This window comes from Anopheles arabiensis, chromosome 2 (genome assembly GCF_016920715.1).
Source record: "Anopheles arabiensis isolate DONGOLA chromosome 2, AaraD3, whole genome shotgun sequence".
Taxonomy (NCBI): Eukaryota; Metazoa; Arthropoda; class Insecta; order Diptera; family Culicidae; genus Anopheles; species Anopheles arabiensis.
Genome location: NC_053517.1, coordinates 48,257,756 through 48,285,144, shown reverse-complemented (window position 1 = coordinate 48,285,144; position 27,389 = coordinate 48,257,756). Strand labels below are relative to the sequence as shown.

At 44.0% G+C, this 27,389-nt stretch overlaps 2 protein-coding genes across 4 annotated transcripts in view; both read left to right on the top strand.

Annotated features, from left to right (window-relative positions):
* Nucleotides 1-647: 647 nt before the first annotated feature.
* Nucleotides 648-1,258, top strand: LOC120893791 (39S ribosomal protein L55, mitochondrial). Its single transcript, XM_040295896.1, has 2 exons — nt 648-941; nt 1,007-1,258. The coding sequence occupies exons 1-2, from the start codon at nt 747-749 to the stop codon at nt 1,151-1,153; spliced, it is 342 nt and encodes a 113-aa protein (XP_040151830.1). The 5' UTR covers nt 648-746; the 3' UTR covers nt 1,154-1,258.
* Nucleotides 1,259-1,852: 594 nt separating this feature from the next.
* LOC120902728 overlaps nt 1,853-27,389 on the top strand; it is a 64,100-nt gene continuing 38,563 nt past the window's right edge. Inside the window, exons 1-2 of one of the 3 annotated variants that reach the window (XM_040311717.1) lie at nt 1,853-1,998; nt 7,352-8,525. In XM_040311717.1, the coding sequence (XP_040167651.1) occupies nt 8,349-8,525 (177 nt within the window). In that variant the 5' untranslated portion in view covers nt 1,853-1,998; nt 7,352-8,348. Of the gene's footprint in view, nt 1,999-2,026; nt 2,153-7,351; nt 8,526-27,389 lie in introns of those variants that run through there. The other 2 variants (XM_040311727.1, XM_040311732.1) reach the window with 2 other exon arrangements.

Genomic DNA, 27,389 nt, shown 5'->3' with positions numbered 1-27,389 from the left:
TCAAACAAATTTGTTCTGATAACCTTATCATTAAAATTTTTGGAATGCTAAGAATATAAAGAGATCTAGAGATCAATTGAAAGACAGCCATAAACTCGAACGTGCGTCGTTTTAGCTGGACCGGAAAACCCAGCCCGTAAAGTCTTTGTATGCCGTCTACAAGAGCAAATGGGGCCTGGTAGGTTCAAACTGAGGTGGCAAGGCGTCCGCCACTAATGCCGGGATAAAGGGCTGGCAGACGAAGGCGCGAGACCGTGAGCGGTTTTGGACACTCCTGAGACAGGCCAAGATTTACTTGTAGCGCCGGATAAGTAAGTAAGTAACAAATGTGTTTGCAACAATTACACCGTTGTGACGTTCGTGGATTTTTATAGATGTTTTTTTGCTGCTAGATGCACCCTTTTAAATCGTCGTTTTTAAACCAAATTTTTCCAAAACTTTGTATTTAGCATAAATTTTAAATTTGCATGAACCTCCATTTGATGTTAAAATGAACATGTAATCACATTTAAACGTGCAATGTAACCACCACCGTTTTTAAGCGGCTCATTTAAAAACTCGAGCAGCTTGATTATTGCAGCTTGAAAGGCGCGAGTACTCTACTGTAAACTGCTCGAAATATCATCTGTCAATGCTCGAACCGGACAAAAACAATAACAACAAACATCAAAAACATTACGCGTGCCGTTTCCAGGAGTTATTTAACTTTTACTCATAAAATAGTGTATATTTACCCAACAACAGCAATGCAGTTTACAAAACTATTGGCCGGATTGAGTTTAAACGCAAACAGCAGCCTGGCACGCGGTCTGTCGTCGAACACAGCGGCAATAGTGAAGGTGCACCGTAGCATCTACGCCCGGCGCTATCCCACCATGATGGTGCTGCCCGATGGTGCGACCATCAACCTCAGCTATCACGAACCAAGAAGGATCATTAAGGTAAATACTTCCACCTAGCAGTTTGTACAACTATCTAATGCTGTCTGTGTGGTATTTTTTTTTAGCTGCCGCTTGACCTAAGCCTGCTGTCAGAAGCGGAACGTAAAGCACGCATCGAAAAGCGTAAACCAAAGCAGAAGATTCGCATCGACGACGATGTGGAGGATACATTTAGCGCAAACAAATATCTAAAGTATATGAAGAAGAAATAGGCGCTTGGTGTAGCGTGCAGCAGATCGCTTGTACATAGGGAAACATCTTCGTAGGCACGATCGAATTCGATGCAAATAAATGTATTTGAATTTGGTCTACATGAACGGAGGTGTCCTTTCAGGTAAACCGGGTCTAACTGGGAAGAAATGCATCCGATATGCTGTTTTGAAATTTATCACTATTTTGTTTATTAGAGGGACATTGTAGTATTTGCAAAGGGAACGAAATGAATGTTTTGCTTGAAATAGGCGATAATTCACTGTCTTGAAATAAGAAGAACATCGAGTATATAACCAAGCTACGTAGTATTCAGGTTGGAAAAATTGAAGTATTCTGCTACATTTTTTTTCATTTCGATATAAACTAAGCTCCTTCTGAGCAAACAAAATAAAATAATCTAAAATAATCTGAAATAACTATTTCCATATCCTTCATGATCCAGGGCCTTCCCACGTTGCATTCATTCGACCACGGCTTGACGTACAATGCAAAAGTGTGTGCGTAACACTTGTTCAGGGGCTTACGCCACCACTACAGACAGTAGAGTAAGGCATAAAAATATCCACAATTTTTCTCCCGCTCTCTCGCACTTACTCTCTGCCCATCTCTCTCTTTTCCACTCGCACAGCGCGTTCCGATATATGCGTCTCGTGTTGTCGGTTGCTCGCTCGCAGGGGGTTCGCTCTGGTGAAAAATTGCACGCACACACCATTCGACGGGCAGCAGCAAAACAAATCGTGCGGCACAACCGTAAGCTGCCGTTTTCTTTCGTTTCGACGCAGAGCAAAAGCCCCAAAACCCCGCGACTGTGCGAAGCAACCTGTGCCCAAGCCCTCCAAAATCGGTCAGTAAGGCGTGAGGCGAAAGCGTGTGTGTTTTCCCTTTATTTCGTGCGTCCAACCAAACCGCAGCCATCGCAGCGTCGTACTCGCGGGGTTGTTGGCATTTCTTCGCTGTGCTGTGTTTTCCCCCTCGCGATTGTGCAGTTGCAGTTTTTGGTAGTGGAGTGTTTTTTTTTGTTTTGTTCAGGGGAGACCAATTTTCATTACCGACAACAGCAAAGACGTGCGTGTGAGTGTGTGTGTGTGTGTGCTGTAGTGTCGTTTGAAGGGCTCAATGGGGAAGGGCTCGCGGTGGCAGAGCCTACTGTTGATGTCTACGGTTTGGTGCAACGGAATGTGTCTCAACATCGGTTGGCTTGAGCCTTCCGTGCGTAGAACCCATCCGCCGTGGACAGTGTACACACACACACATGCGCTCTCTCTGCCAGTGGAAAAGCGTTTGTGTGGAAAAGCGACTATGTAAAATAAGATAGCTATCGCATAAGTGCCGTGCCAGCAAAACTGCAAGAGATGCCAAAGCGAGTCTGCAAGGGAACGAGCGGATACGCACCACAAATACGCATCAAACTCTTGTGCCGATGGAAAAGCGCAACATACAGAAAAGGTCAATCGATGTGGGGCTGGTGTGGGGCTTCCTCTGCTCCGTTGCAGCAGTGTTAGTGAATGTACACTTGGTCAGTTGCAGTGTCCCCCACCCCCAGGTTGGCAAAGTGTGCACCGGAGGAATGCAACCTTTTCTGGTGCACGCTTTTCCGTTGCGTTGTGGTGTTGCGTGAAGTATTGCGTGTGCGTGCATTTATGTGTGTGTGTATGTATGAGTGTGTGTTTAAATATGAAAACACGTAAAATAGCATTTTCGAGAAAAGGGCCCACATTGAAACTTGAAGTGAAAACACAACGAGAGCAAACAACAACACAGAGAGAGAGAGAGAGAAAGAGAGAAACCCAGAGCCAAAAAAAGAAACCCAGATCTTGGAAAAGTGACACTTTGCTTGTGGCACAAAATGCGTATGAGTGGAAATTTGTCCGGGACACACTCACACTCCAGGGCCTCAGACTCCTACTGCATCACGTGCGGCGAAAGAGGAACAGAGAGCGAACGATGCGCATCTCTTATCGCTCGCTCTCGGGTTAGCTCCCCATTTTCATCTGTGTGCCCGGGGGGAAAATGTCACCCACAGCAACGGGAAAACTGTAGCTTGTGTATGTGTGGATGTGTTTTTGTTGTTGTGAGTTGAACATGTGTGTGTGTGAGAAAGAGAGAACGTAGCAACAACCAAGAGATTGGAGCAGATTGCTAGAGAGAGAAAGAGAGTGACTGATCTAGAATGCTGCGAGAAAAAGACGAAAATGTCAGCAAATGTCAGATTGTTGTTGTTTACAGTTCCGCTCAAGAAGGGAAGCATCCTCCCACCGTGTTTCTGTGTGTCTTTTTTGTTGTTGTTGTTGTTCACCGGATGCTGCCAGAAACTCCGTAGGACGACTGATCGGTCCCACCCTGTTCTGCGGATCGTTGAGATCTGGTGATGCTGATGGGTGCATTTTGGTGGGGGCGAAGCAGAGTCGTGCTATTTTTAGAACACATCTGCCGACCGCTTTTTGTTTTCTTTGTCGTGGAAATCCATCAAACCCCTTGCTCGCTGGAAAAAGGGAAGATGTTCGTGGCGTGGAATTCGCTTTTAAACTTTTAAACTCCCGTGAATCTCCCTCCCCCCCTGCCCCTCTCCCATGTGGGGAAGTTACATCCGGAATGCAAGCAGGCACAATTATTTATGTGTGGGGATTTTAGCGGAGCAAAGGAAGCAGTTTGTTTTCTCAGTCGATGCTCACAACATTCCGAATGTGTGGGGCGAAGGGTTTCCCTCGGCTGACGCCACACCATCCACCAATGTCCTCCCATCCCGGGGCTCGACGCATCCGGCTTACGGTGGTATGGAGATTTACGTCAAATTCATCAGCCCAGCGAAGGGCGGGTTGCCGTTTTCCCTTCCCCTGCCTCTCCGTGGCCGTGTGTTCGTGTCCCTTTTATGTGCGGGCCAGATTGACGCTTCGGCGGTGTCTGGTAGTTTTGTGGTAGCGCGGATGCTTGCTTTCTGTTTGGGCGCGTCGCCAAAAATCAAGACGATGTTCACCCATCCTCCCCCGCCCGGTAAGAGAGAACTAAATTTAAAGTGGACAGTGGAATGTTTTTCCTGTCGAAGTTTTGCCTTATAAATGATCCGAAAGCAAAACACTTGAATTTGATCGAGAGGCAAAATCAACTGCGGTACGTTTTGGAGGAAGGATTTGGAATGGTTTATAGCAAGATTTCCCCTATCCAGAAACACCCCCAAAAAGGGCCGGAGGATATAAAACAGATTCTTCATTAGGTGACGGAATCGAACTGAGCGGTTCGAGCTCTTGGAACGGATGATGAATAATATTAAAAACAAATAATTCGTTTATGAATCGCTTCAGGGGTTTTGAATATTGTTGATTATTTAATGAGTGACTAAAATGCATCATTCCGACGCATCGTCGTTGTGGTTTATTTTATTTGCGGCGATTCTGTCGTAAATTGATCGTTCATTCATGTTCTGGCTTCCGGTGGACCGTTGCCAAATTTCGGAATTTAATTATACATCATCCACTTGATTACTAGCCAATCTAGATGCTGTGTATGTTAAAAGGGATGAACGGAATCTCTCGAGAGAAATGTCTATTTGTTTTTAACATGACATTTTTACTTATAAACAGCACATTTTTCCGAGATTTAATCATTTTGTTGAGCTATTTTTCCCTTTTGAGAGGATAAACAACACTTTTGTTGAAAGAGTCCCTTAAATTTCACGAACCAATACTGTTGGTCGGTTAACCTTGTGCGCGTGACCTTCATCTATTGTTTACCAAAGTGTTGGCATCTGCATTTCGAAAGATTCTTTAGGAATATGCTATCAACAAAGTCGATTGATTGTTGATTTGGTACCCTAAAATGTCGTTTAGAGAGGGGGAGAGAGAGAGACTGGGGCAAAGAGCAGGAGCTCGTGTTGATAGGACGACCTTGGCGGTAAACACACTACTATGAAAAAAAAAATATCAAATTCTTATCTGTCAACACATATCAGAAGAATAAAGGTCGATTGAATTGATCTTTTGGACGCGATCGGGCAACGTTAAATGTGTTGTGAGCGTCCGTAGGGGAAGTCGCTCTTTTCGCTCTAGAATTTAGTTTCTTTGTAACGGAACCGTACAACACATCAGTCCCAGATACCAGTGCAGCGTTGCTTATCTTATCTGACGAGTGCTGACGAGTGGTTTTGCCTATTTCACTACTGCCCCGTAAAGAATTCCATTCGTCATGTCACTGTTTCTTTACAAAGAGTATTGCGTGGACTTCCCCGTGATTGATACAGGGCTGCTCTCAACATCGTTGGGCAATGTTTAAAACTTTTTAAATGCATATACATTTTTATAGCGGAAACTAAAGTACTCTGGTGGCGTAGGGTTTAATGACATTCCACACACAATCAACAAAATTAAAATTAAATTTGATGGAATTTGAAAATGAGGCTTATAATGTTCATCTGGCCTGAAAACCCCTGGTCAGAGAAGCTCTTGACGGGTTTGTGGGGCCAAGACACGTTCGCAGCTGATAATGTCATATCATACCATCAAATAATTACAATCAGTTTTTAGAAAATAATCAAACATGCATCGTGATAAGGTTTTCCTCGGAAAAAGCTTTTCGCTGTTACGAACCTCAGCATTAGTTATTGGAGAAACTATACCTCGGGATACATGTTTATTGGAAATGTTTTCCGTTACTCTCATTTAACATTGTTGCTGGGTTTCTTTGTCAAGTATAATATGATAATTTTTCATTTACAATTTTTGAAGCAGTTTGACACAATCATTATTTTGTGTAATCTAAGACGAAAGTGTAATAAATTATGATCCTATTAAACTGATCAAATTTTTTAGCCAATTTTTTTTTCGGATGGTAGTAATTTCTGTACAGCAGCCCGGTAGTATATCGGGCTCCTACACTGACAAATTGATTCCCTACCGGACCTTCTTCCTCCCGTAGCAAGAACTGAATATCCGGCTGCAAGATACTATCAAATCTCGGAATCCCCCGTACAGACCGGCATGGCCGCGTATGTCTCGTAATTAGTGGTGGGAGCTCGGAATAGGACCTACCCGATTCCGATTCCGTGTTCGGAATCAATTCCGGAGCCGATTCCGATTCCGGAGTCGATTTCTGAGCCGATTCCGAAGTTGAATCCGGAGCCGATACCGCGATCAGTGTCTGCTCCGGAATCGGAATTGACCTGGGAATCGCAACTTACCCCGATAACGGAATCAGAATTGATTCCAGAATTAGAATTAGCTTCGGAATGGGAAGTTTTTGAATTGAAAAAAGAAGTTTCAGAACCGAAATCAGTCCGGGAATCTCCATGAGAATGGATCGTTTAAAAGTAAATTTTGATTTTTTGCGGTTATTGATACGTAGTATCATTGGACCCAAACGCTTATTTGTATGGCGGTGCCGAAACTGACTCCGTTTGGAAGCCGATTCTAATTTAGGAGCCAATTCCGATTCGGGAGCCGATTTCGATTCCGGACCGATTCTAATTCCGGAGTCGATTGTGGAATCAATTCAGGAGTCGATTTGGATTCTGGAGCCGATTCCGGAACCAATTCCGGACCTACTATCCGGAATCGTTTCCAGAAAATTGTATTTTTCCCATCACTACTCGTAATGCCAAAAAGAAGAAGATAAGAAAAATAATTTACATTAATTACTCTTTTAGAAGAGAAGAAGATCGTCCGCCTTGCAATCAACTGAAAAGCCCTTTTCGCATCTCACCACACTAACTAACGCGTGTACGTGCGTCATTTGATCAGCGGTAAAGTACACCTGGGCCGAAGGAACACACAAACACACCAACATCCGCGTTATCACACCCACGCGCACAAAGCGTTTATCTGCACCTTATCGGTACACGCGTGAAAAGTATCGCAAGTGGCACGAAATCATGACGGGCCGCTTTACACACACGTTTTGCTGTGATGATTTCCGCGTTCGTGTGTGCGTGTGAAACCTCTGCGTCTCGGTTGCGTTTAGTAACACACCTGGCACACAAGCCGTGACACGGAATAGCGGAAACGTTAGTGCGCTTTTCGCCGGCGGAAATATTCATCTTTTCGCGTGTTGAACTCTCCTCCCCAGTGAAACCGCACCGCAATATTAAATATTACTAAAAAATCTGATTGTTACGAGTGTGAAAGCCTTTATGTTTGCCCCCCTCCTTCGAAAAAAATTGGGAAAAGAAAAGTAATGTTTTCCATCACGACTACCATTTCCACCAACAGGTGACAGCGGCGGCGGCGGCGGCAAGTGTGAAGTGAAAATCCCTACCTTCCCTTCTCGCGAACCCTTTACTTTCGCCGCCCAGTGCGCCAGCAAGGGGAGACGTTCTAGCGAGCGGCAGTGAGCGGCAATCGGCAAATAGTGCAAACGACGAACCCCCGCCCCACCCCAGTGCCCCAATGGAAGCGCAGTGTAATGAGGGCGCTAGAGGGAGACAGCCTAAGTGCTGGGCGAGAGCGAGCGAGCGAGAGAGTGGGAACGTGCGCGCGTACTAAAAGCTAAACCCTCTACACTCTCTTAGCCTGCTGCGCCGGCAGGATGAATGCACTCGATCAGCATTCGTAAACGGGGGAACAACAACACGCGGTCATTCGTCCAGCGACCGTGCGTACACAAAGTGTCAAAGCCGAATCAGAGCTGCTGGAGTGATAGTAGTCGGCCAGCCTATGTGTGAGAGTGTGTCATTGTGTGCGAATAGTGAGCAATTTCGTGAGATGCAATTCGTAGTGGATCCTTTTGCAGAAGGATTAGAAGAGATGATCAGTTTGTAGCGAAAATAAAGATGCTCCCTAAAGTGTGTGTGTGCGTGTGTGGTTGCCAAAAGTACACAAATGATGATGCGCAAGTAGGTGAATGGCCAGTCAGGCGCATTTGTTAGTGGTTCGGGGTTAAGCGTCCACAGCACAGAGGAGCGAAAAGTGTCCACAGTGTAAGTGACGGGTGTGTGTGCGCGTGTGTGTGGTGCGCGAGTGCTTGATATCGTCTTATCTTTAGCAACAAAATCAAAAGTAGTGCTTGAGGGGTGGCACAGGTGTTGGCCAGCACAGCACATTCTAGCAAATACTTCTGCCAACGCCCTCCCAGCCTCCCGGCGGTGGTGGTGGTGGTCGGCCCCGCTGGTGCCCCGCTGCGAGCGATGTGCGTCGAACGGTTCGGCTCGACGGTGCGCAAACACACTCACGCGGGCCTGCCGGTGGTGGTGGTGGTGAGCTGATAAAGATGAACGTTGGACAGCACACCGGGCCGGGGCCGCCATTGAGCCGCAATGGCTGCTCGGACCGTTCCGTCACCGGGCCGTCCTGCCGGGCGCTCCGGACCGCCGTCTCGGCGCTCTACTGTCTGGACGATTTTCACCGCGAGCACATCGGGTCCGGCTTCTTCTCGGAGGTGTACAAGGTAAGGCGGGGGGATCGATTTTGTTTTAATCCTCACCCAAGCAAACTCGCATATAAAACAAATGATCATTTTATTATGGAATCAAACAAACCATTCCATCACACAACAAAACCCACCCACACACTGAAAGACGCTTGCATGTGTTGTTGTGGATAAGAGAGACACAACAAAAAATGCAAACAAAGTGAAATCAGGTCCATTTACACCATTTCCTCTTTTTTTAGGTGGAGTATTGCTTGAAAACCGAAACACTCTGCTTGCTGGGTTATTGATTATGCGTGTAAAGGTCAAGAAATTCCGTCACTTTTCGCCAACCCAATCAATCCCAAACAAACGCACTTGCGCGCATTGCAGCTCAAGGCTTCTTCTCCCCTTTTCCCCTTTCTTTATGCATGGCTTTATGTTGGCAATGCAATTAACAAAACGCATTGTTATCGACTCGACTTCAAAGAGGCGGCAAAAAATGATCATCACTAAAGAGACGACGCCGCGATCACAAGCGGGCTTCTTCTCTAACTGCACGTGATATCGTGTAGATGGGTGTGTTTGTGTGTGTCCGTCCTTCAATACAGACAGCCATACCATACGGCCGCGATCGTGTGTGATAAAAGCGATTTTCTCTTTTTCATGCTGGAAAAAGCGACCAACTTTTTTGTTTTGCTTGAGGAGGAGGAAGCTGGCGGGGCTCAGATGATGGGCAGCCGAATGTTTTCATTTCCCCCCCACACCGGATAAAAGCGTGGGGAAGCCGGTTGGTCTGGTGTGTGATACTGGAATGGAATGGAAGGGATTGAAATCGTTTCACTTTTTGGCGTCCTCTCCCTTTGGTCCCTTTTGTTTTGTTTGTCTTTCAATCGAAGCTTTGTTGCTTTATCGCTTCGATAGAGGGAGAGTGCGCTATCGTTGTGATTGGATCGGCGTTTTTGATTTCAGGTTAGGTGGACAGTTAAATATTGCATGATTTGTAAGGGATTCTTAAAGACTCTCTCTCTTAAAGAATCCGTTGCTGTCGTGTGAAGAGACACATCGAGTCTCGTAACATATTATTGGCATTAATTTACAATATCAATTCTCGTGGCATTGCTATGGATTGATACATAATACATGTATTAAAAAAAAAGATTTATTTTATTGGTTGACGAACTGATTTCTTAGTTCACTCGATGGTGTTCAACATGCCCGTCATGGGTTCAAGCCCCAACTAGACCGTGCCGGCATACGAAGAACTGACTATCCTGCTATGGCGGGGAGGGAGGGTAATCCAAAAGTCACTGAAAGCCAACCCCACAAGTGGTACAGACAGGCCTTGTGACCGACAACGGTTGTTGAGCCAAAATAAGAAGAAGAAGAAGTTTAATTGCATTGAAATGATTACTTGTAAGATGTTATTGGGCAGGAATTGGGGGGAAAGGGCTATATTAAAATCACTATATTGCTTAGGTTAGGTGTCTAGAGTTTGCCTAAAGCTTCTCAATAAATTTGTTTTTTTTCTTCTCATTTATCACTATTTTATTTAAAATTTGTTCCATTTTTTCATTAATTATAGTGGAACTTTTAATGGTATTTATTTATTGTAATTTTATTTTGATTCATATTATATTTACATTTTTTGAAAACCAATGGCTTTGTTCATTACATTTTATTGTGGTGTGCGCAACAAAATGGTTTTTAAGGTGTTTCCAAGGGATTATAAATACTTTTTTGATGTACTTGATGTACTTTTTTATGACAAATTTGTCTGTACACCAACAAAACAAACAAAACACTTCTTCCGCGGATTTAATCTGTTTCATATACGGAACACAGGATGATTAATCAATTTTATCTGTGAGAAAGGATTCAGAACTGATGCCACTGTCCTGAAATAAAACTACCTCGGCTGTAAGAGGGTCGCCGTACCTTGAGATCAAGGACAAGTTCAGTAAGAAATTTCAACATGGAATTATTTATTTTTGGGAGTTATTCATGCTGTAAATGACTCTGCTTTAATATAAGTATTTAAATGTTTAAATTTACAGCAAAATTGATTGTCCAACTCCTGAGCTACTCCAAGTAGCACTTAATCTGACTTTTTGCAAAAAAAGGAGTGTAATAAAATACATTTCTCAACCGTATAAAATAAAGTCTATAGTGAAAGCACAGCTACCGTGTGCTTAAACATTACCCAAATCCGTGATTAATTGGTGAATGCTTTCGATAATCTGGTTTTACTGTCACTGTGGCCCGATGCTTTAGTGTCGGTTGACTTGCTGTCGATTTGCCGAATATTTTCCACCATATGCCCCCTCCTTGCTTTACAACACATGCATCGCTTACGGATGATTTTAGTTTAAACATTTCTTTGCTCTCTCGATGGAACAGGGTACAGGGTAAAGGGAAGGGATAATTTCCCTGCGTGAATTTATGCTGATTTTCCCGATTATACGCCCGGGAATCGAACACCCGTGGCAACCTGGAAAGCTGGACACAAAACATAAGCAAATCGAATTGACCGACCGCAGACGAAATTGCAACAAAAAAAAACCCCGCCAAAACACCAAAGCGTGTGCCGCGACCAAATGGCGAAAGTGGAACTGTGTGGGGCCAGCTAGTTCTTTTTTTTTTTTAATTTTATTTTAGTTTGTGTTGCGAAAATCGATCCACTTTTCACGCGGCGTTAGCTGCCCGTGGTGTGTGCGTATGTGTCTGTACGGTCATGCTCAGTGCACCGTTTGTGGACGGTTTAATTTCGGCCCATACCGGGCTCGTGCACGTTGAGTAATGGGGGGTTTTTTTTGGGGGCAATAAAATCAGCAAAGAAAATGCCCTAAGTCTTCAAAAGAAACAATTGCGCCCCGATTGGGCAATTAGACGCGAGGTGCGAGATCGGGATAGTTTCTTTCATTCCGATTGTCAATGGTTTTGATTTGTTAACTGTTTTTTTACCTTCACCAATTGTTCCGATACTGGTGGCAGTGCACTGCAGGGGAGGATCGAGTGGGGTATGAAAAACGGAGCTTAATTTAGCGAAAGTTGTTTCCAATTCAATTATAAGCCCCCAGGGAGGGATGCTGTGTAGTGCTCTGAATTTTCCAAATTTAAGTTCCCTAATTGAAATATTAAACGTATCGCTTGTGAGATGCATGCGCCTTCCCACCGAGTGTTGGAGGCGAAGAGCGAGGGGGTAAGTGTGTAATTTGTTGCGCCTTAGATTTCCAATCGCTTTGCGACCAAACGCTGATCCGAAGGGTTCGGTTCTTCATTGGGCCGCTTTCACGCATGGCGCGTTATTTTAGCAGGTCAGTGTTGATTGGGGTTTTGTGGTGTGTACCCCTACCCCTTCCCTACAGCATCCCACGTCCCTCTAATAACACTCCTGGACCGGGGCACTGCAGTGGATGCTTTATCTCACCCGGAAGTCTTGTTAAAAAGCAGTCCAACACTGTTAGGTGAGATGGCAGGGAGCTGTAATAACCAAAACATAAAAAATAAATACATACACATACACAGAACCGCTTGAGGTATAGTAGTTGTAAGCGTCCCTAGGAAATCATATATGCCGGTTTATAATTTAAATGTGATAGAAAGCCGGTTGAACGCTTTCCCAAAAGTATATGCACTTTTTCTTCCATTTCCCATCGCGATCATCTCATCTTTGAAGATTAAGAAAAAAAACCCGTTTTTGCTTACATTTCTCACAATTTGGAGCATTAGTTTGGTGGTTTTTTTTTGCGAGCTTGATGCAGTGATACGTAATTAGGGGCGAAAAATGATGTGAAAGATTGTGTTGTTGTTGCTGCCAAATTATGCTTTAAGTGGCGATCAATATAACATGTTTTGGTCCGGATTAGGTCAACGCAGTACGCTAATAGCTGGAAACACATCAGTATGATGTAAAAAAAACCAAAAAATAATGTAGCCAAATATTTAAAGAGATTTTGTTTTTTTTTGAATTAAAAATAATGTGTAAAATACATAAGCGTTTTGCATAAAAAAACATCAGCATTTTCTTGGCTCCATATCGTAAAGTACAACCTACAACCTGATACTAAATAACGCAATAAAGCAACCTGAAACTTAGATAATAATACATTTTGATTCCAACTGATTTTAACAAATTTAGAATTTAATTTATCTTTTTTTTTATCCAAAAATTCTTAACATATAACAAAAAAATCATAGCACAAATCCTGGACAAAATTTGATTTTACGCCAGTGGGAGTTTTCTTAGGTAAAATTATAAATTCAACTAGTTCAATGACCAGCAGCCGTTGTGGTTTAAAGAGCTAAATTCTATAAAAATATCGAATTATTTCCATGGAAAAGGGACAAATTAATAGACCCAGTATCAAAATGTATGATGATTCTAAGAAGGCAAAAAGGGCCTCTAGACAGGCAACAATCACCACTAACTCTCTTTTTCGTATTGAAGAGACTTTAAGATCCGCAATAAACTGGACTGTGAATGTGTCTAGAAAAAAACCAAAGAAATCAAATTCTTCAAGCACATACTTCGATGTACGCCTCGATGAACTACGTGTCCCATCCACATGACGATATTCTTATCGGTTTGTCATCACGAGGACTGCCTTGTGGCTTGTTTGTTTGATTTCGATTGGAGGTTTTTTTTTTGCTCTGTTCATGTGTAACAATGATTAATGGTGACATATTTTGCCATCTGTATTGCCGGTTGTTTGCACAAGAGCCAGAGCGTGATCACTTATCACGCTGAATTGCCGTTCCGGTGTAGCTCACAAGTGTAGTGTCTGTTCGAATTATCGCGCCCTCCAAACACACGGCACACACGCAGGAGGGTGTGTGCGTAATAGCTGCATTGTTTCGCATGTTGCGAAGAATGTTGCCATTTGATTGCTGTCTTTTCTGCACATACACACACACACGCAGGGGAAAATAAAGTGAAAGTAATGCTAAATTATACTCTTTCTTTTCTCAAATGCCCCAAACATACCGATCGTTTTGGGCTATTCGCTCCCAACACACACACACGCTGGGGCACTTGTGTTGGCGCCTCTCTACCCGTCAATGCATTGTTGTTCATCTGGCCGGGTGGTGAGGGAAGAGAGCGCAAAGCGGGTATGCAGATGCCAAATTCCCGCTGCCCCACGCCAGCAGAGCATATGCGTGCAATTTTTGGCATGTGCCGCTTACGCAAAATCGCGAAACAAAACCCTTTTGCGCATCACGGCGCAGCACGAAGTGCAAGCAGGTTGGCTGGCTGGTGATTGTGCTCCTTTCACCCGTCTTTAGGGAATATAATTAAGCACAATAATTTAATTCAGCAGCGCTGCCGCGATCGTGCCGCGTCTCCTCCTCGCGCACTACACAACCTCCTTTCGCGCCAGCGGACGAAATCGGTTTATTAGTGGTTAATCAATGGAGAAGAAAACATGGGCAAAACGAGGAAAATAAAAACGTGTAGCGCTCAATTGTTTATGTAAGATTTGATTCGTATCGAATTGAGGAACGATTGTTGTAACACGATCAACAAATCAACCACAATAATGATCGCGCAATCCGTACTGTGGGGCGTCCGGCTTGTTTTGGTGTTCGTGTGGCTGTGTGACTCGAAGGGAGAAAATCCATTCCTTGCTGCATCCTTAATACATGTTTCGTTGACCCTTTAGAAGGATTCGCACAACGCGCAGGGAAAGAAAGAGAAACGGTAAGCTATTCAATGCAAGCAAAACGAAGCGGTTGAAATGCTCGTGGAAGCTTTCCTCGCATGCATGCATTTTTTGCATTAAAAATAATTAGTAGCTGCCGGAAAATACAAAGCCCGAAAACAACAATGTAAGGCTTGTGAATAATGTGTGTTAGCCGGGGTTAATAAATGCCATACCATTTCGCTCAGCCAGTTTTACTTTCGTTAATTTTCCCTTGCCTCATCAATCCTCCGAAAATCGTTATCCCGGGCACGATCCAAACCGGCCCGATAAACAAACGCATACATCACACAACAACAACAACACAAAAAAAAAACATAACAAAACTTTCGCTGCAATAATTCCTTACCGAGAGCGATGACGATTTTAACGATATCGGATCATTACTGAAATAGTTTTCCCGCGGTGTGTGAAGATCATTTTTCATTCGGCTTTCTCAACGCGCGAGCGAGAAAAAAAAAACAAAATAAAAATGCACACGCGGCGGGGGTTCGTCAGTCGGCGCGTGATTCCGATCGCCACCGCCTTGCGTTTGCGCGGCAGATCGATGCAAAACAATGCGTCATTATGCTTTCGAGCATCATTAGGAGGCGAAATGGTTGGCATGGAAACGAGCCGAAAATGTGAAACTTTTGACAATTTATTTACCACGGTACGCACCACGTGCGGAAGGGGTGGGGGCCCTTTAGAGGGGTACATGCACGGGTACCGAAACTGGGATTGACTCGGGGCTGGATCGGTGTTAATTATGCTTCGAAGCACATGGGACCCGAATTTCTATTCCTCCGTTTCAATCGCACCTGCTAACTGGTTGGGTGCATAACATTAAATTAATAGACAAATTGATTTCGTACCGAGTGGAAGAGAAATGCTTCGTGGAAGAAAACAACAAAACAATGAGTGTATAATTCAGTGATCGGCTCGTTTCAGTTGCCCAAGGTTGTATGCCAGCGTCAAGAAGTTCAATGACTTGTCGGGGGGGAGGCGATGCGGTTTTGGGTGGCTTCCATACGGACGCGATACGGACGACTATGCAGACGATGCCAGACCTCAGACCAGATGGATTATATCCCACGAATCCACGAGTATAAGATAAAGTCGATCACGATAAGCGAATACACTGGAAACTATCGCACTCTCGTTGCTTTGGGTATGCAGCTTTAACGCGTAATGTTTGGCGAGATTATTATGTTCGCTAACGGAATGACGGGGGAGTTGATGTTCGCTAGCTGATAACAACCTTTACGCTATTAAACCCATGATAAGAGGTCGTAAAGCAATTAGAATGAACATACTGTTTTTTCCTATTTTATTAGCATGAGTGCGATAATTAATGGGACTCTTTTTTGTGCGTCAATCTACGCTAGACACAAGATTATAAAGCTCCATCATAGTTGATGGGGGAGAATGGACAAATCCTGACTTTATCCAAAATAAAGCGTATAAACTAAGCGTATAGAACAACAAAAACATAACAAATGTCGTATCTTGAAGTAGCACAACAATGATGTGGACAAATCTTGATGTTTGCTGAAAAAGGCTAACATGTACCTGTTGTGTTATGAGGATTATTTTGGCAAGCATTAACGAATAGAAAATATATCTCAATTCATTTCTTGTTTGGTGCAACAATAGTAGTCGGTTTAGGCCTACCATAAGCCTATTATGGACTTGGATGTCCAAGTCTAAGAAAAATAGCTTATAGGTTATTTATCAATTTATTCGTATACATACGCGTTATCGCTCATCTTGCTAGTGGTTTGTCAAGTTTTTTAAGTTTTAGGTGTTGCCACATTCATATCAAATGTCCGCAATTTATGCCGTGGCAGTGTGCCTATTATCAATACATTAAGTTATGCAGTTGCTTGTCCCAGTTTTAGCATTAATGCTATTGAAATTTGAAGTCTGATGTATATTTCTGGTGAGTAGAGCTTTATTTCCGGATGTATCTCACCTAAGATATTGAACTGTACCATAAACACTGTTTTTCAAATGATTGTCTTTTCATAACAATATTTTGTGTTTAGAATTGTATTATGCTTTATTAACATGACGTAACTATTCCTGTGATTGTGACATTTTTGTCCTGTTCTTTTAGCGTTATGACATTACCATGTCAACCGAATACGTCAGATCTTGTCCATGGACAGTCTGGATAGAAATTTAACCAAGTCCAGGTTTTAGGAGGTCGTTACGCTACACATTAGACTTGTTAAACTTAACGTCTCTCCTGTACTATCCCGTACATACAACTTATAGTATCTCAATAGTGTTAATTTCATTTAAATAAGCGCCATGCCTCTGTCAGACTCGCTTAAGTGTGTGCTTACTGGTCGCCACTGGTTGTACATTCTTCAGATTGACGTTGCCTGGCCTAGCTTCAAGTAGGATGATTAAGGACAAAGCAAAAAACCTTAAAAACCGCATCAAGTTAACGGTTAGCGGAGAAATATGATCTGGAACAACACACCGTCCGAGAGCAAGATACCGATCAGACGGCGACCTTCGCTTACCGTCGGCCTCAATCATCCAGCTCAAAGGGAAATGTGCGCACGACGGCACGCGGTCTTAATTGAAGTGCATCGTGACACAAGGTTTGATAAATGTAGCCAGCGCGCTACAATCAGTGGACGGCATCTTGTTTTGCAGCAAAGCGAGAGCGAAAGCGAGTCAGTCTCAGCTAGCCATTGCTCAATTGCTTGCTAAAGTCGATACAAGCTCGGTGACATTTTCGAAACAACGGTGACCAGCTGGGCGGGTGACTTGCTTCTGGAATGGCGAGGTTTCGTTCGGCACGCTAGCAGCAACCACCACGCTGGTTTCGTGCCCTTCGCATGGGAAATAACGTATGCAACACAAGCGGTGGCTTATTTGAGGCAATCAGTACACGCACGCCAACCTCTAATGGTTTGTTTACTTCCACTTCCGTTGAAGGCGGCACAGTGTACTGCATCTGTGATTTGGAATCCCCCTCCTCCGTGGCTGGAACTCCCTGTCGGTGGCTTATTGAAGGCAGCCCTTCCGAGAGGCCCCACCTTAGGCTAGAATGTGTTTAAATTGCTAGATAGAGGGCCTGTGTACGTGTGTGGTCATGAACTTGAGTCAGCGTTACCCTGTCGCTCTACTGCAGGGTCATTGTGCCCGAACCACAGCAGCGTCTCGACCATTTGATAGCCGTGTGACGGCGCCTTGGCAATAGTACGCGATCGTGCATCACGTTCCTCTATCGTGTGCGATCGCGCTCTGTCGTAAAATCGTGATCGGAAGTTTAGCGACGTTTTGAAGTTTTAAATGTGCAACACTATCCAGCCACCAGACCCCCCTATGTCGGTGCTGTTTTGGCAGTATTAGATTAGAGTGCTATGCGGTGGTTGGCGCTGTCACCGGCGTTACCAGTTTGCGGTGCAGTTTTGTCGCGTTGACCCGGTTTACCAGAATTAGGATGTGCAACGTAAAAGGTAATATTTGATGCATCGAGAATTGCCTTATCCGTTTGGTATTGTTGCAGTTATGGTAAGCGAAAAAGGGGGTCCAGCTCTCGTTGCGAGCCGTTGCCATCGGTTGTTATTCGTTGCGCGATCACGTGATGATGTCCCACGACCATAGTCATTTCAAGGCCAATGTTTGGCTTTTCAATTAGTTCAATTGACAGCGCTTTATGCGTTCGTTCTAATAAAGAGAAACGATGTTTTGGTCATATCAAACTGCCCTATCCGGTAGAGAACATAATACGTTGTTTGTTGTGTTCACAGGTTACTAAAATACAGCTACAGACACACTTGAATACCTACAAATGCACTTTACAACCTTATTTATGAAATAGAAATTGGAATAAATAACGAATGCATGATAGAATCTGGGGTATGTTTAATTGGGAAAGCTATTTACAGAATATGACCGAATTCCCGCGGTGGTGGGAATTATCCCGATATGCCGACGCCACTGACCCACAAATAGATCGGCGTAGGATTTTGCTGATCAATCCGCGCAATCGAGCATGCGCCTCGCAATGTTCCAGAAATTATCCAAACACTCAAGCTCATCTCGCGCGCATCTACAGCCTAAACCGTTCCGCACGTAGCGTTATATGAATGGCCCGCTCAAACGCAACGATGCAAAAGCGAAGAGCTAGCTGGCAAAGAAAAACTCACCCATACCATAGCAGAAAGAAAACTCCTTCATCTAGGCTTTCTCTTCATTCATTTTGCTGCTCCGCAGGCGCAGGTTGTTGCGTTGGTCATTTGCTCGAATCGGCGTAATAGTGTACATGAAGTCTGGAACCTGCTGCTGCTGGGGCCCACAATGATGCGGGACGGGCCGAGGGCCCTTCAAAAGCGCAAACTATCTTACGGGCTTCTTCGAGAGCTAGTCTACCATTATCATCATCATCATCATCATCCTCATCTTACGTCAATTACGACCCATCAGAGATTTATTGAACGTGCAGTTGATGGACGGGGGGCTTGTTCAGGTCGATGACACCACGCTCTCCCCGATCGACATGAATGAACTACAAAGCTCCGGCTGACCTTCAGCTCGATCGATCTTAGGGAACATTAGGGAGAAAAGAAGGGACCCTAGAAGATCGGGATTTTCTTTCCCCTTCTTCGCGGCTTTCTTGTGTGGTGCAGTTTATCCGTGCACGAAGTAATCTTCAAATTACGTAAAGAGAAACAAATTAGAGTTCTACTAAAAAAAATCATCTGCTTTGACGATCTTCAGGTAGCTGGCGAGTGTGTGTGTGCACTGGAAGTCGAATCTGGGTTGCCGTAATGTGGCAACGATCCCTTGGACTGTTGATTCAGCGATTTTCAGATGCATTCGACATGTGTACCTCGTTTAGCCAGTCCAGGTTCCTGCAAATCCGTTAGACGATCGTAATCGCCGCACGTCGGTAGAGTTGCAATCGACCTCACTAGATTGCGGTTGTGCAATGGGAATAGAGCGGTGTGCACTCTTCTCAATCTGACGTTTACCCGTGACGAACGTCAAGCTACGGTTGCCGTGAGATATAGGAGAGCGGTGTGCGGCACCGTAAAGATGTGCTGAAGATTTTCCGAATGACGCACATACGGTACCTGCCTAATGATAGTAAATTGGGGCGACTAATTGATTTCTGGTCGTGCAACGGTTTTTGAGCAGAGACAGAATATCGGTTTGCTTGAAGAACGAGTCTATTATCCTCAGTAGTTAGAGGATGAATGTGGGTCACGCGAGTTATTGTTTGCTTTTACGATACGCCCCAATTTGGGATGTAAATGTGGTTCAAGAATCAATACGATCCGTACCGAAATTCGACTTACAATGTTTACTGATATCAGAAACTGTGAGAAATCGATGCATAATCAGAACTTAATCGCTCTCTTAGTTGATTAGCCTTTTGAAAGAGGTGTAGGTAACTGTTATAAACATTACTAGAAATGAGGCATTAGGTCATGATCATGGAATCTCACATAAATCTCACGGAGGCTTCCGTGTTTTATGAAGATGATAAACTGACAGATCATAACATATTATTTAAATGCAACTATGAATCCTCAATTTTCAGCAATAAAAGGTGTTGTCGAATTAATCGTTCTTCAATACAAATCCTCTTCTTAACTCCTTAACTAGTTTACCTCCACCAAATCCCGGTTTTAATTTCATTTATGGGCTTATACGGGGCACGGAAGAACACGATTAAACTAGAGGATTCGCATTTTAGCAAACTACAACACAGTAAGGCACACCTCAGTTCGGACGCGTTTCGTGTTAAAAAAAATCCGCAGCCAATACGGAACAATAATTAATGCAAAGAACTATATACCGTTCTGCACAGAAAACACCGTACCAGGATGATTAGTTTTTCCCGTCGTTCTTAGAAAGTGTTCCCGTGAGAAACCTACAACCCTATTTCGGAACCTTTCGCTCACCTTCACCCGCGATACATTTAAACACATGTTTTTAGCTCTTCGAGATGAAGAAAAGGAATGCACAAAAATAATAATTAGTCAAGAGACTACTTTCTTGTGCTGTGGCGCAGCCCACTAACTGTAACCCCACTGGGAGGGAATGCGCGAGAGTGGCGGATGGGAAGGGGGAGCAGGAGATGGCCAAAAATGTGCCAAAAGAAAAGCGTGTAATTAATCGCATCATAGCCGAGGGATGTGTGTGTGTGTGTGTGATCAAATCGAAAGTGTTAACACCGCCTTGCTAAAATCTGACGATCGCTATCGGGTCGATGCCGGTTCGCTAGCTCTCCGATGCGCTTTGCGGTTTCTTTCACTTTTGTGCGCTGGCCCGCCCGTCCGATCCACACGCGAATCGTGCGGCCGGTGGGCCAATGCAAACTAATCGATGTTGTGGCCAGACGGGCGGGAGATCGTACGCGGGGTAATTAAATGTTGCGATCTTTGCAAGAAAGCCAAAACCACATGACACTCGATCGGGTTGAGAGCAGCTGTGTTGCCGAAATGGCTTGCAGGGGAACCTTCTTCTCCCCCGGTTGCCTAATTTCAGTCATGATTTTGGCTCGAATTCGCGCATTTTTTCACGTGATTTTTTCACGTGCTTGCTGTCACTTCGATTAACATCTTCAATGAAGCGATTGAGGTCCTATGATTGATGACGCGCTTTCGAGTTGGGGTTTGTTATCGTTAAACGTGTCTTTTTATATTTTGTTTTATTTGTTGTGCTAGTATGATTACATGAAGATGATTTGCTCCACGTGAGTTGAAATCGTTATATATTTATACATTTCTTGTCATCATAATCAGCAGTGTGTTGAAGTGTTCTACTGGTCGTTAGCAAAAGCTTCAAACTAATTTGCATTTGTGTACTTTGGGTCCTTCGGGAGTGCCGCTCAAACTTGACATTTCTAGCGCATCTAAAACATAAGTAACCTACTATCATAAGCAACGTCATCCGTTTCTGCGCATGTAGCATGCAGGGTTAATAGATATTCAGTGACGCTTTGAGCATAAAATATTACCTCCCGCTTGATGGGACGGTATTCCTGCTGAATGCGCTGCAACAGTGCACCAAACGCTGTGGGTGTGGCTTTGTTGTTTATGTGCTCCCAATTCAAACAGCAAGCCCGTAGTATCCCTTATAAAACCAATTGATTGAAGGCGACGTAAATACGACTGTCAGAGACGAAATAGATCACACATGTACGAGAATGAACATTCAGAACCACCGGGCTTGCCGAACAATCGAACGTGACACGCTCGAATGGTTTTGTTATTGATTCTTATTTACTCGTCGGAGACAAGCAGAGCGCGAGCGTCGATCGGGGGTCGAAGGTTTTGAAACATTAAACAAAAAATAAAAGGCACTTACACGAAGGCGTGAACACGATTGATTGTGAAGTGGTCGAACATGTGAAGGAGTCATTTTTCATATCGCCATCAAATGCTCGGAATGGTGCAGCATGTGTATGGTATGGTAGGAGGAAAAAGTGTTGGTGTTAATTTAATCACTTAAAAGAGAGACAGAAAAAAGTTAAACTCAACCCAAGTTCTTGGATCAATTGCGTGTGGCCACCCACTCCCTCGAAGCACCGATCTTTGAACGTGAGGTTATGCCACCCGCGAGAAGGTGTTGTGGCGCGTGCAAGCATAACCTTCCGGGTTAAAAAAGCGAAAACAAAAGTTGTAAAAAAAAGAAAACCCTAAACAAGCCAGTCTGCAGGGTGCAACGAGTGGTTCAACTAATGCAACTGAAACACACTCACACAATCACATATCCACTCACTCAAACTGGCCGCATTGAGTACACTAAACGAGGAAGTACTGTCCGCGGGCCAGCTCTCCGGACGTCACGTGCCATCGAGCACAGTGACACAATGACTCGCTGTTCGTATTGTTTCGCCGTCTTCGGTGTGCGCCCGTGATTGCGTCCCCAAAATGTGTGTTCGCGACCCCCAATTGCTTTGTTTTTGTTCGTGTTGTTATTTTGCATCGATTAGCCACGCGGGCAGGTGGTGGTGGGGTCATTGACAGCGTGCCTCGGACGCTATCGGAGAACAGTACCGCATGGACCATCCATTCTCGCGCGCGTTACTTGTCGACCGGAAGCTGTTATAAGCGTTAATGCTCACTTCCTGTCGAATATCGTGAACACTGTTCCGGTGTTCTGACGGCTGGGAAACGGTTGCATGTATTGTGTACCGTCGCGTTCTTGGCGATCGTCTTTCAGGTGTTTTATTATGATTTTTGAGATTACATAACATTATCGTTTTTGTTATCAACTCCTCATAATTGATCTTTAGGAACATTCTAACACTACGATGAGAACAAAACGATTTTTGAGGGTTTTTTAAGTTCATAATTTTTGGACACTATCTTGACTGGTTCTTTGGACTGGACACTATCTTTGTTCTGGGGAGTGAACTATATGTGATCTGAATTGTGCTTTAAGGTACCCTTGTTGGGCAGAAACAATGGAGATTTCTATTGGATTCCTAATGAGTCTGTACAAAAAGGGAGCAGTGAGTCCACTTACCGTCACATAAAATTCACTTCCCGTAAGAAAGAGTCAATAAGGTGTCCCAAATTTATGAGAACCCCTCAAACCCCCTGTAGGATGTATTATTGCTTGTATAAAGTTGGCGAAATAGAGGATTTTGGGGAACGTAATTGTCTATTCGGTATGAAAAATACATTTCGATTGATTGATTCACTAACCAGCCTGAAAAATTCCACTTTCTAAGTTAATACGCAAGATTCCTCTATACTAGATTATTTAAAATTTTCTTGAAGATTTGATAGAAAACTATACTCTTGATACCTTTGAATATCAAAGAAGATTTAATAAATACACAATGCAATAATAATTATACAGTTTATAATTTCATGTACAAATAGAGGTTCAAAATCTACGAAATGCCTTCAGAACCTAAGGGTATAATAAACTTACTGAATGGTAACCATGCATTTTGAAGCTCCCTTATTGTTTCGTGTCATAAGTGATGTAGTAATAATTTATTATATTTTTAGTTTTTAGAGCATATTAGAAACATAATTGTGATTATATTTTTCTCCTTTATGCTCAATGACTTACGTATAATTTTATTACATAAAATCCTTTCTGGAATATTATTGACCAGATATTTGGCGTGACGAAAACTGCAAATTAAATTTAGCCGCTTAAGGGCTGCACTTCAAATATAATTTTTCGTCCTTCTATTTCGCCCAAAACAGCGTACAAACTCAACTCAACCCCAACCATTCCCAACCCATTCTCTAAGATTTACATAACATGTTCCTTAAGTTTGCCATTGTGTTTTGGTTATCATTTTGGCGGAAAACATGTTTTACATTATTATCCTTCCGCCACGTGATATAACGACATCAACAAGATGTCAGTGGTTTGACCAAATAGATTGTTCCAACCACTCGCCTTGTCTGTACCGTACGTTTATTGTAGGGAGTTGATTGTGGAACGGCTACAATGCTCTCTTGCTGCCAGCTAGGAAGTCTAGCTGCCTACCACGAACAGGTGAACCACGGTGGCCGAAGTCATACAAGTTGGCACAACATGACCTGCTTAACTTTGAAGCACTGCCGAGACGCACGAAAGCACGGCAAGTTTGTCGACGTTGAGTAATTGGGTTATGACAGCCCACCTGGCCCGTGACTTTGCTCGTGTCGTCGGTCGTCGGTAGCGTGTGGTACAGAAATCAGTCAGCAATCGTTGCAGAAAAACAAGACCGCTACAGGAAAACTCCGGGGTTCTAGATGGCAAGATCGGACCCGTAGTGAGTGATGTAAAGGATATCTTCCCCCAAATGGACGAAAATACTGGTTGGCTTGGTGTCAGCGTCAGTCAGATGAGTCGTCAGATGGGTTTGACAGCAAATAATTGGCGTTTGTCAGTCAACGGAAGGTGGCTGGTAGATAGTAGCAATCTTTTAGCTGGTTTTAGCGGCACAGATGTTCCGAAGCGTAAATATTGAACTAACGATGTGCACGATGTGAAAATGTACATTTTTCTGAGCCCCTCATGGATGTGTTTATTGGCTTCTTTTTTCTCAAAACAAAAAATCCCTTCTTATTCTTTTTTTTCTGTAAATTTCCATGTCCATTTCGAAAGTCGGTGCAGGAAGAATGCACTTTACAGACACTGCCAGCTGTGCGATATTTTAAGAAAAACATCTCCTGCGTCAAAGTCCGAGCGTGTGATGTTCGTGATTCACCTCCGCCGCCGTGTGTGTATGTGTGTGTTTGGGTACCGTTTCTTTGTTGCCGGCAAGATTTGGTGCCAGCAGAACAGAACGGATGGAAGGCGGCCATAAACTAATTTCACACTTACAGCGGATTTGACATTAGACGTGAGTGGGGGACGAGACGCACTACTGGCTGCGCAAACCGCTAGCAACACTAAACACAAACGAGCGTTGCAGTGAAAATGCTCTTTCTTTCGTTACTAACTGTGGGTTTTTCCTTATTTCTCTTTTCAGGTAAGTGCTTTCGCACGAACCATATATTTGGAGCTCAGTTACGGATGCGGCCGAGTGAGAGAAAGAGAGATTTGGCAAGTTTCCCAGCGGAAGACGAGACACAAGTCCCCGATACCAGGCACGGTCGATTGAGCGCGGTCATATTCGTGAAGCACTCCGAAATGGAGGCGATATGGGGAAAATGCTTTTTCCTTCCATTCATTCCCTGTCATCTCAACCCCGATCATCCCCTTAAATTATCCTAAACTGCGCCCGGGAGGGAAACAAGTGGGCAGTAATGCGGCCATCGTTAGTGTCGGGGTCTTGCGCAATCGCTTATGATTCGGGAAAATTCCTTCACATCGAGTGATCGTACGCCATCACCGTTTACGACGTGGAACAGACTCATTGGTCACTTAGTTTCTTTCCTTCTTTTTTTTTTGTTGCATTTGGGTCGAAAATAACCGACAATGTGGGTGGCAATAAATGGAGAAGCTTTCCATCACCGCAGCGCAGGGAAACGCTTCCCCCACTCAGTCGCGACTTTACTGGGAACGTTGCATAATTGAGCTCACGCATGGGCCGTTGCAGTTCGGTGGACAATGAAGTTGATCGCAAATATGTTGGTAAGATTTCCACCAGATTCTACTTCTAAGTAGGACAATTTTCCTGCCCTGGTTGAAATAATATTTGAAGGAAGAGGACAAGAAGTGCAAAAATCATCACGAGGCAGAAAATCATACACGACGAAGGAAATAACCGATGGTGAAAGCAGGAAGCATGTCCAACATACGGGCGCATAATCAATCGATGGTCAGGAAAACAAACCCCCGAGCGTGCGTATGCGTTTGCTTTGCACTTACGTTATGTGTATACGCTATGCTTGTTGCTTGTTGTTACCCCTTGCTACGCGTGTGAGTGCGCAGCTTCGATGCGCCTGAATGGGTGATCAGCGATGCGTTTTCCTTTGGGGTGCTTGTGGGACCACCGTTGCTGAACTTTGGGGACATAATCGGTGTCCACCTTCCATTTGGTAAATTTTAGTCTAAGTTTCACCTTGCATGACACTCATTCGACAGCAGCACGCACTGATCGTGATCGTTCCCCTTTCGAATTTTCGTTCAAATCGTTGTGGCACTGAGAGCCGTCGTTTGCCGACACCCTTCGCTCTTATGACGGCGTTTCTTCGATTGATCGATCGATGCTGAAACACAGTGGCTATGCTTGTTTTTAACCATCCCCATACAGAAGAAACACAATAAAAACGCTCATGTCAGTTGACACCCTTGGCGAAGAAAATTCTAAACTGGGACATAAAATTAATTGCTTCTAACTGTTGCAATCGTGGCTTGGGTGCACGTTCGAGCACGCTGGTTTTGCCGATCGCAGGGCGCAATAATTTCTTTGAACAAGCTGAAAGCGATTTATAGCAAAAAGATGCTCGTTTTCCTTGCCCAATTGAAGAGAGAAGGTGGGAAAATTATTTTTGTGAAGCTCTCTAGTGCCTTGTCTAATACTGCACAGATTAATGATGCAGTGCACACGGTACCATCCTTTACATTTGGTGCATGAATGAATTCGTGAAACTGAACCCCCTGCCCATCCCCAGGCGGAGGCAAGTGACAGTTGGAGGGTGTTCAAGAATTTAGCAATTAACACTTTTCTCTCCTAGCCTGGCGTCGGAAGGTAGAACGCGCGCGGGCTGACAATTCTCGTGAGCGATCTCATTCTGGGGTCCGCGCTGGCAAAGAAGATGTTTGTGAAGATGCTAAAAGAGATATGACATGTCTCTGCACGGGGTTACGTGACTTGATGGGTGCTTCATGCCTTTGTGCAGCATGTGACTAATGAAGCACAGTGTTGTTAGTGTTTTTTTATCGTTGCGCTCAGTATGGCAAATCTCAGCAAAAGCGCTGTGTCGCAGAAAATTAATCGGAATATGCACCATACCATTGTGATGTAGTAATTTTGTGTGGCATTTATTGGTTAATCACTTCATATAAATAAATGACTTTTGCGAATGTGCAATATAATACTTTTTGAATTGGAACGCGTGTTGCTGTTTATATTTTCTTCGCCTTTCTCTCAGTTTTTCTCATTAACAAAAATGTTGTTATTTTGAAAGCTCCTTTCATAATAAAATATCTACAATCTAGCAAATTTAAACGTTGATCGCTTCACGAAACGCCATTTCTTTCTTCAATACATAATGGTTTATCTTGATGTACGCTTGAAGTGAATCGCATCGGCTAATCGTCACCCGTGCGGCTGATAATCGGGGCAATCGAGACTGAACATCACTTCACCCAGCGCAGCACTGCAACGGCTTAGCGATTAAAGAGCGCCCATCCACCACAGACGTTGGTCCCTCGCACGTAATCCCCTGCACGAGAAATCAAAGGTTTTCCAGCCCGATTAGCAGACCTTTCTATTCAACACAAACGGAGGGCGGTGTTGTCCGCGCAACCCCTTTGTCCCCCGCATTGTCACTGATATAACTGAGCGTTTTTGATTCGGTGATCTTTGCGCCTTCACTGGTGCAGTTTGAGTGGTTTGCTTTTATCACGCCTCAACTCCACCGGTGGAAACGAGGGGTGACCGTGGGCTCTCGAAGGGAGTCATCATCGTTTTGTGGGGTGAATCGTCATCTAATCATTGGACTGCGTGTTAGTAATCATGTAACTATGTTAAAGCGTATCGCTGGGTGTACATCTTCCCGGGATAAGGGACACTTGTATCATGGGGCTAATTTTTAATTTACTTTGTAGTCTATGCGGCGAG

Coding starts and splice junctions, on each gene's coding strand:
- LOC120893791 (XM_040295896.1), top strand. CDS start 747: ATGCAGTTTACAAAACTATTGGCCGGATTGAGTTTAAACGCAAACAGC. Junction 942..1,006: donor AACCAAGAAGGATCATTAAG/GTAAATACTTCC, acceptor ATTTTTTTTTAG/CTGCCGCTTGACCTAAGCCT.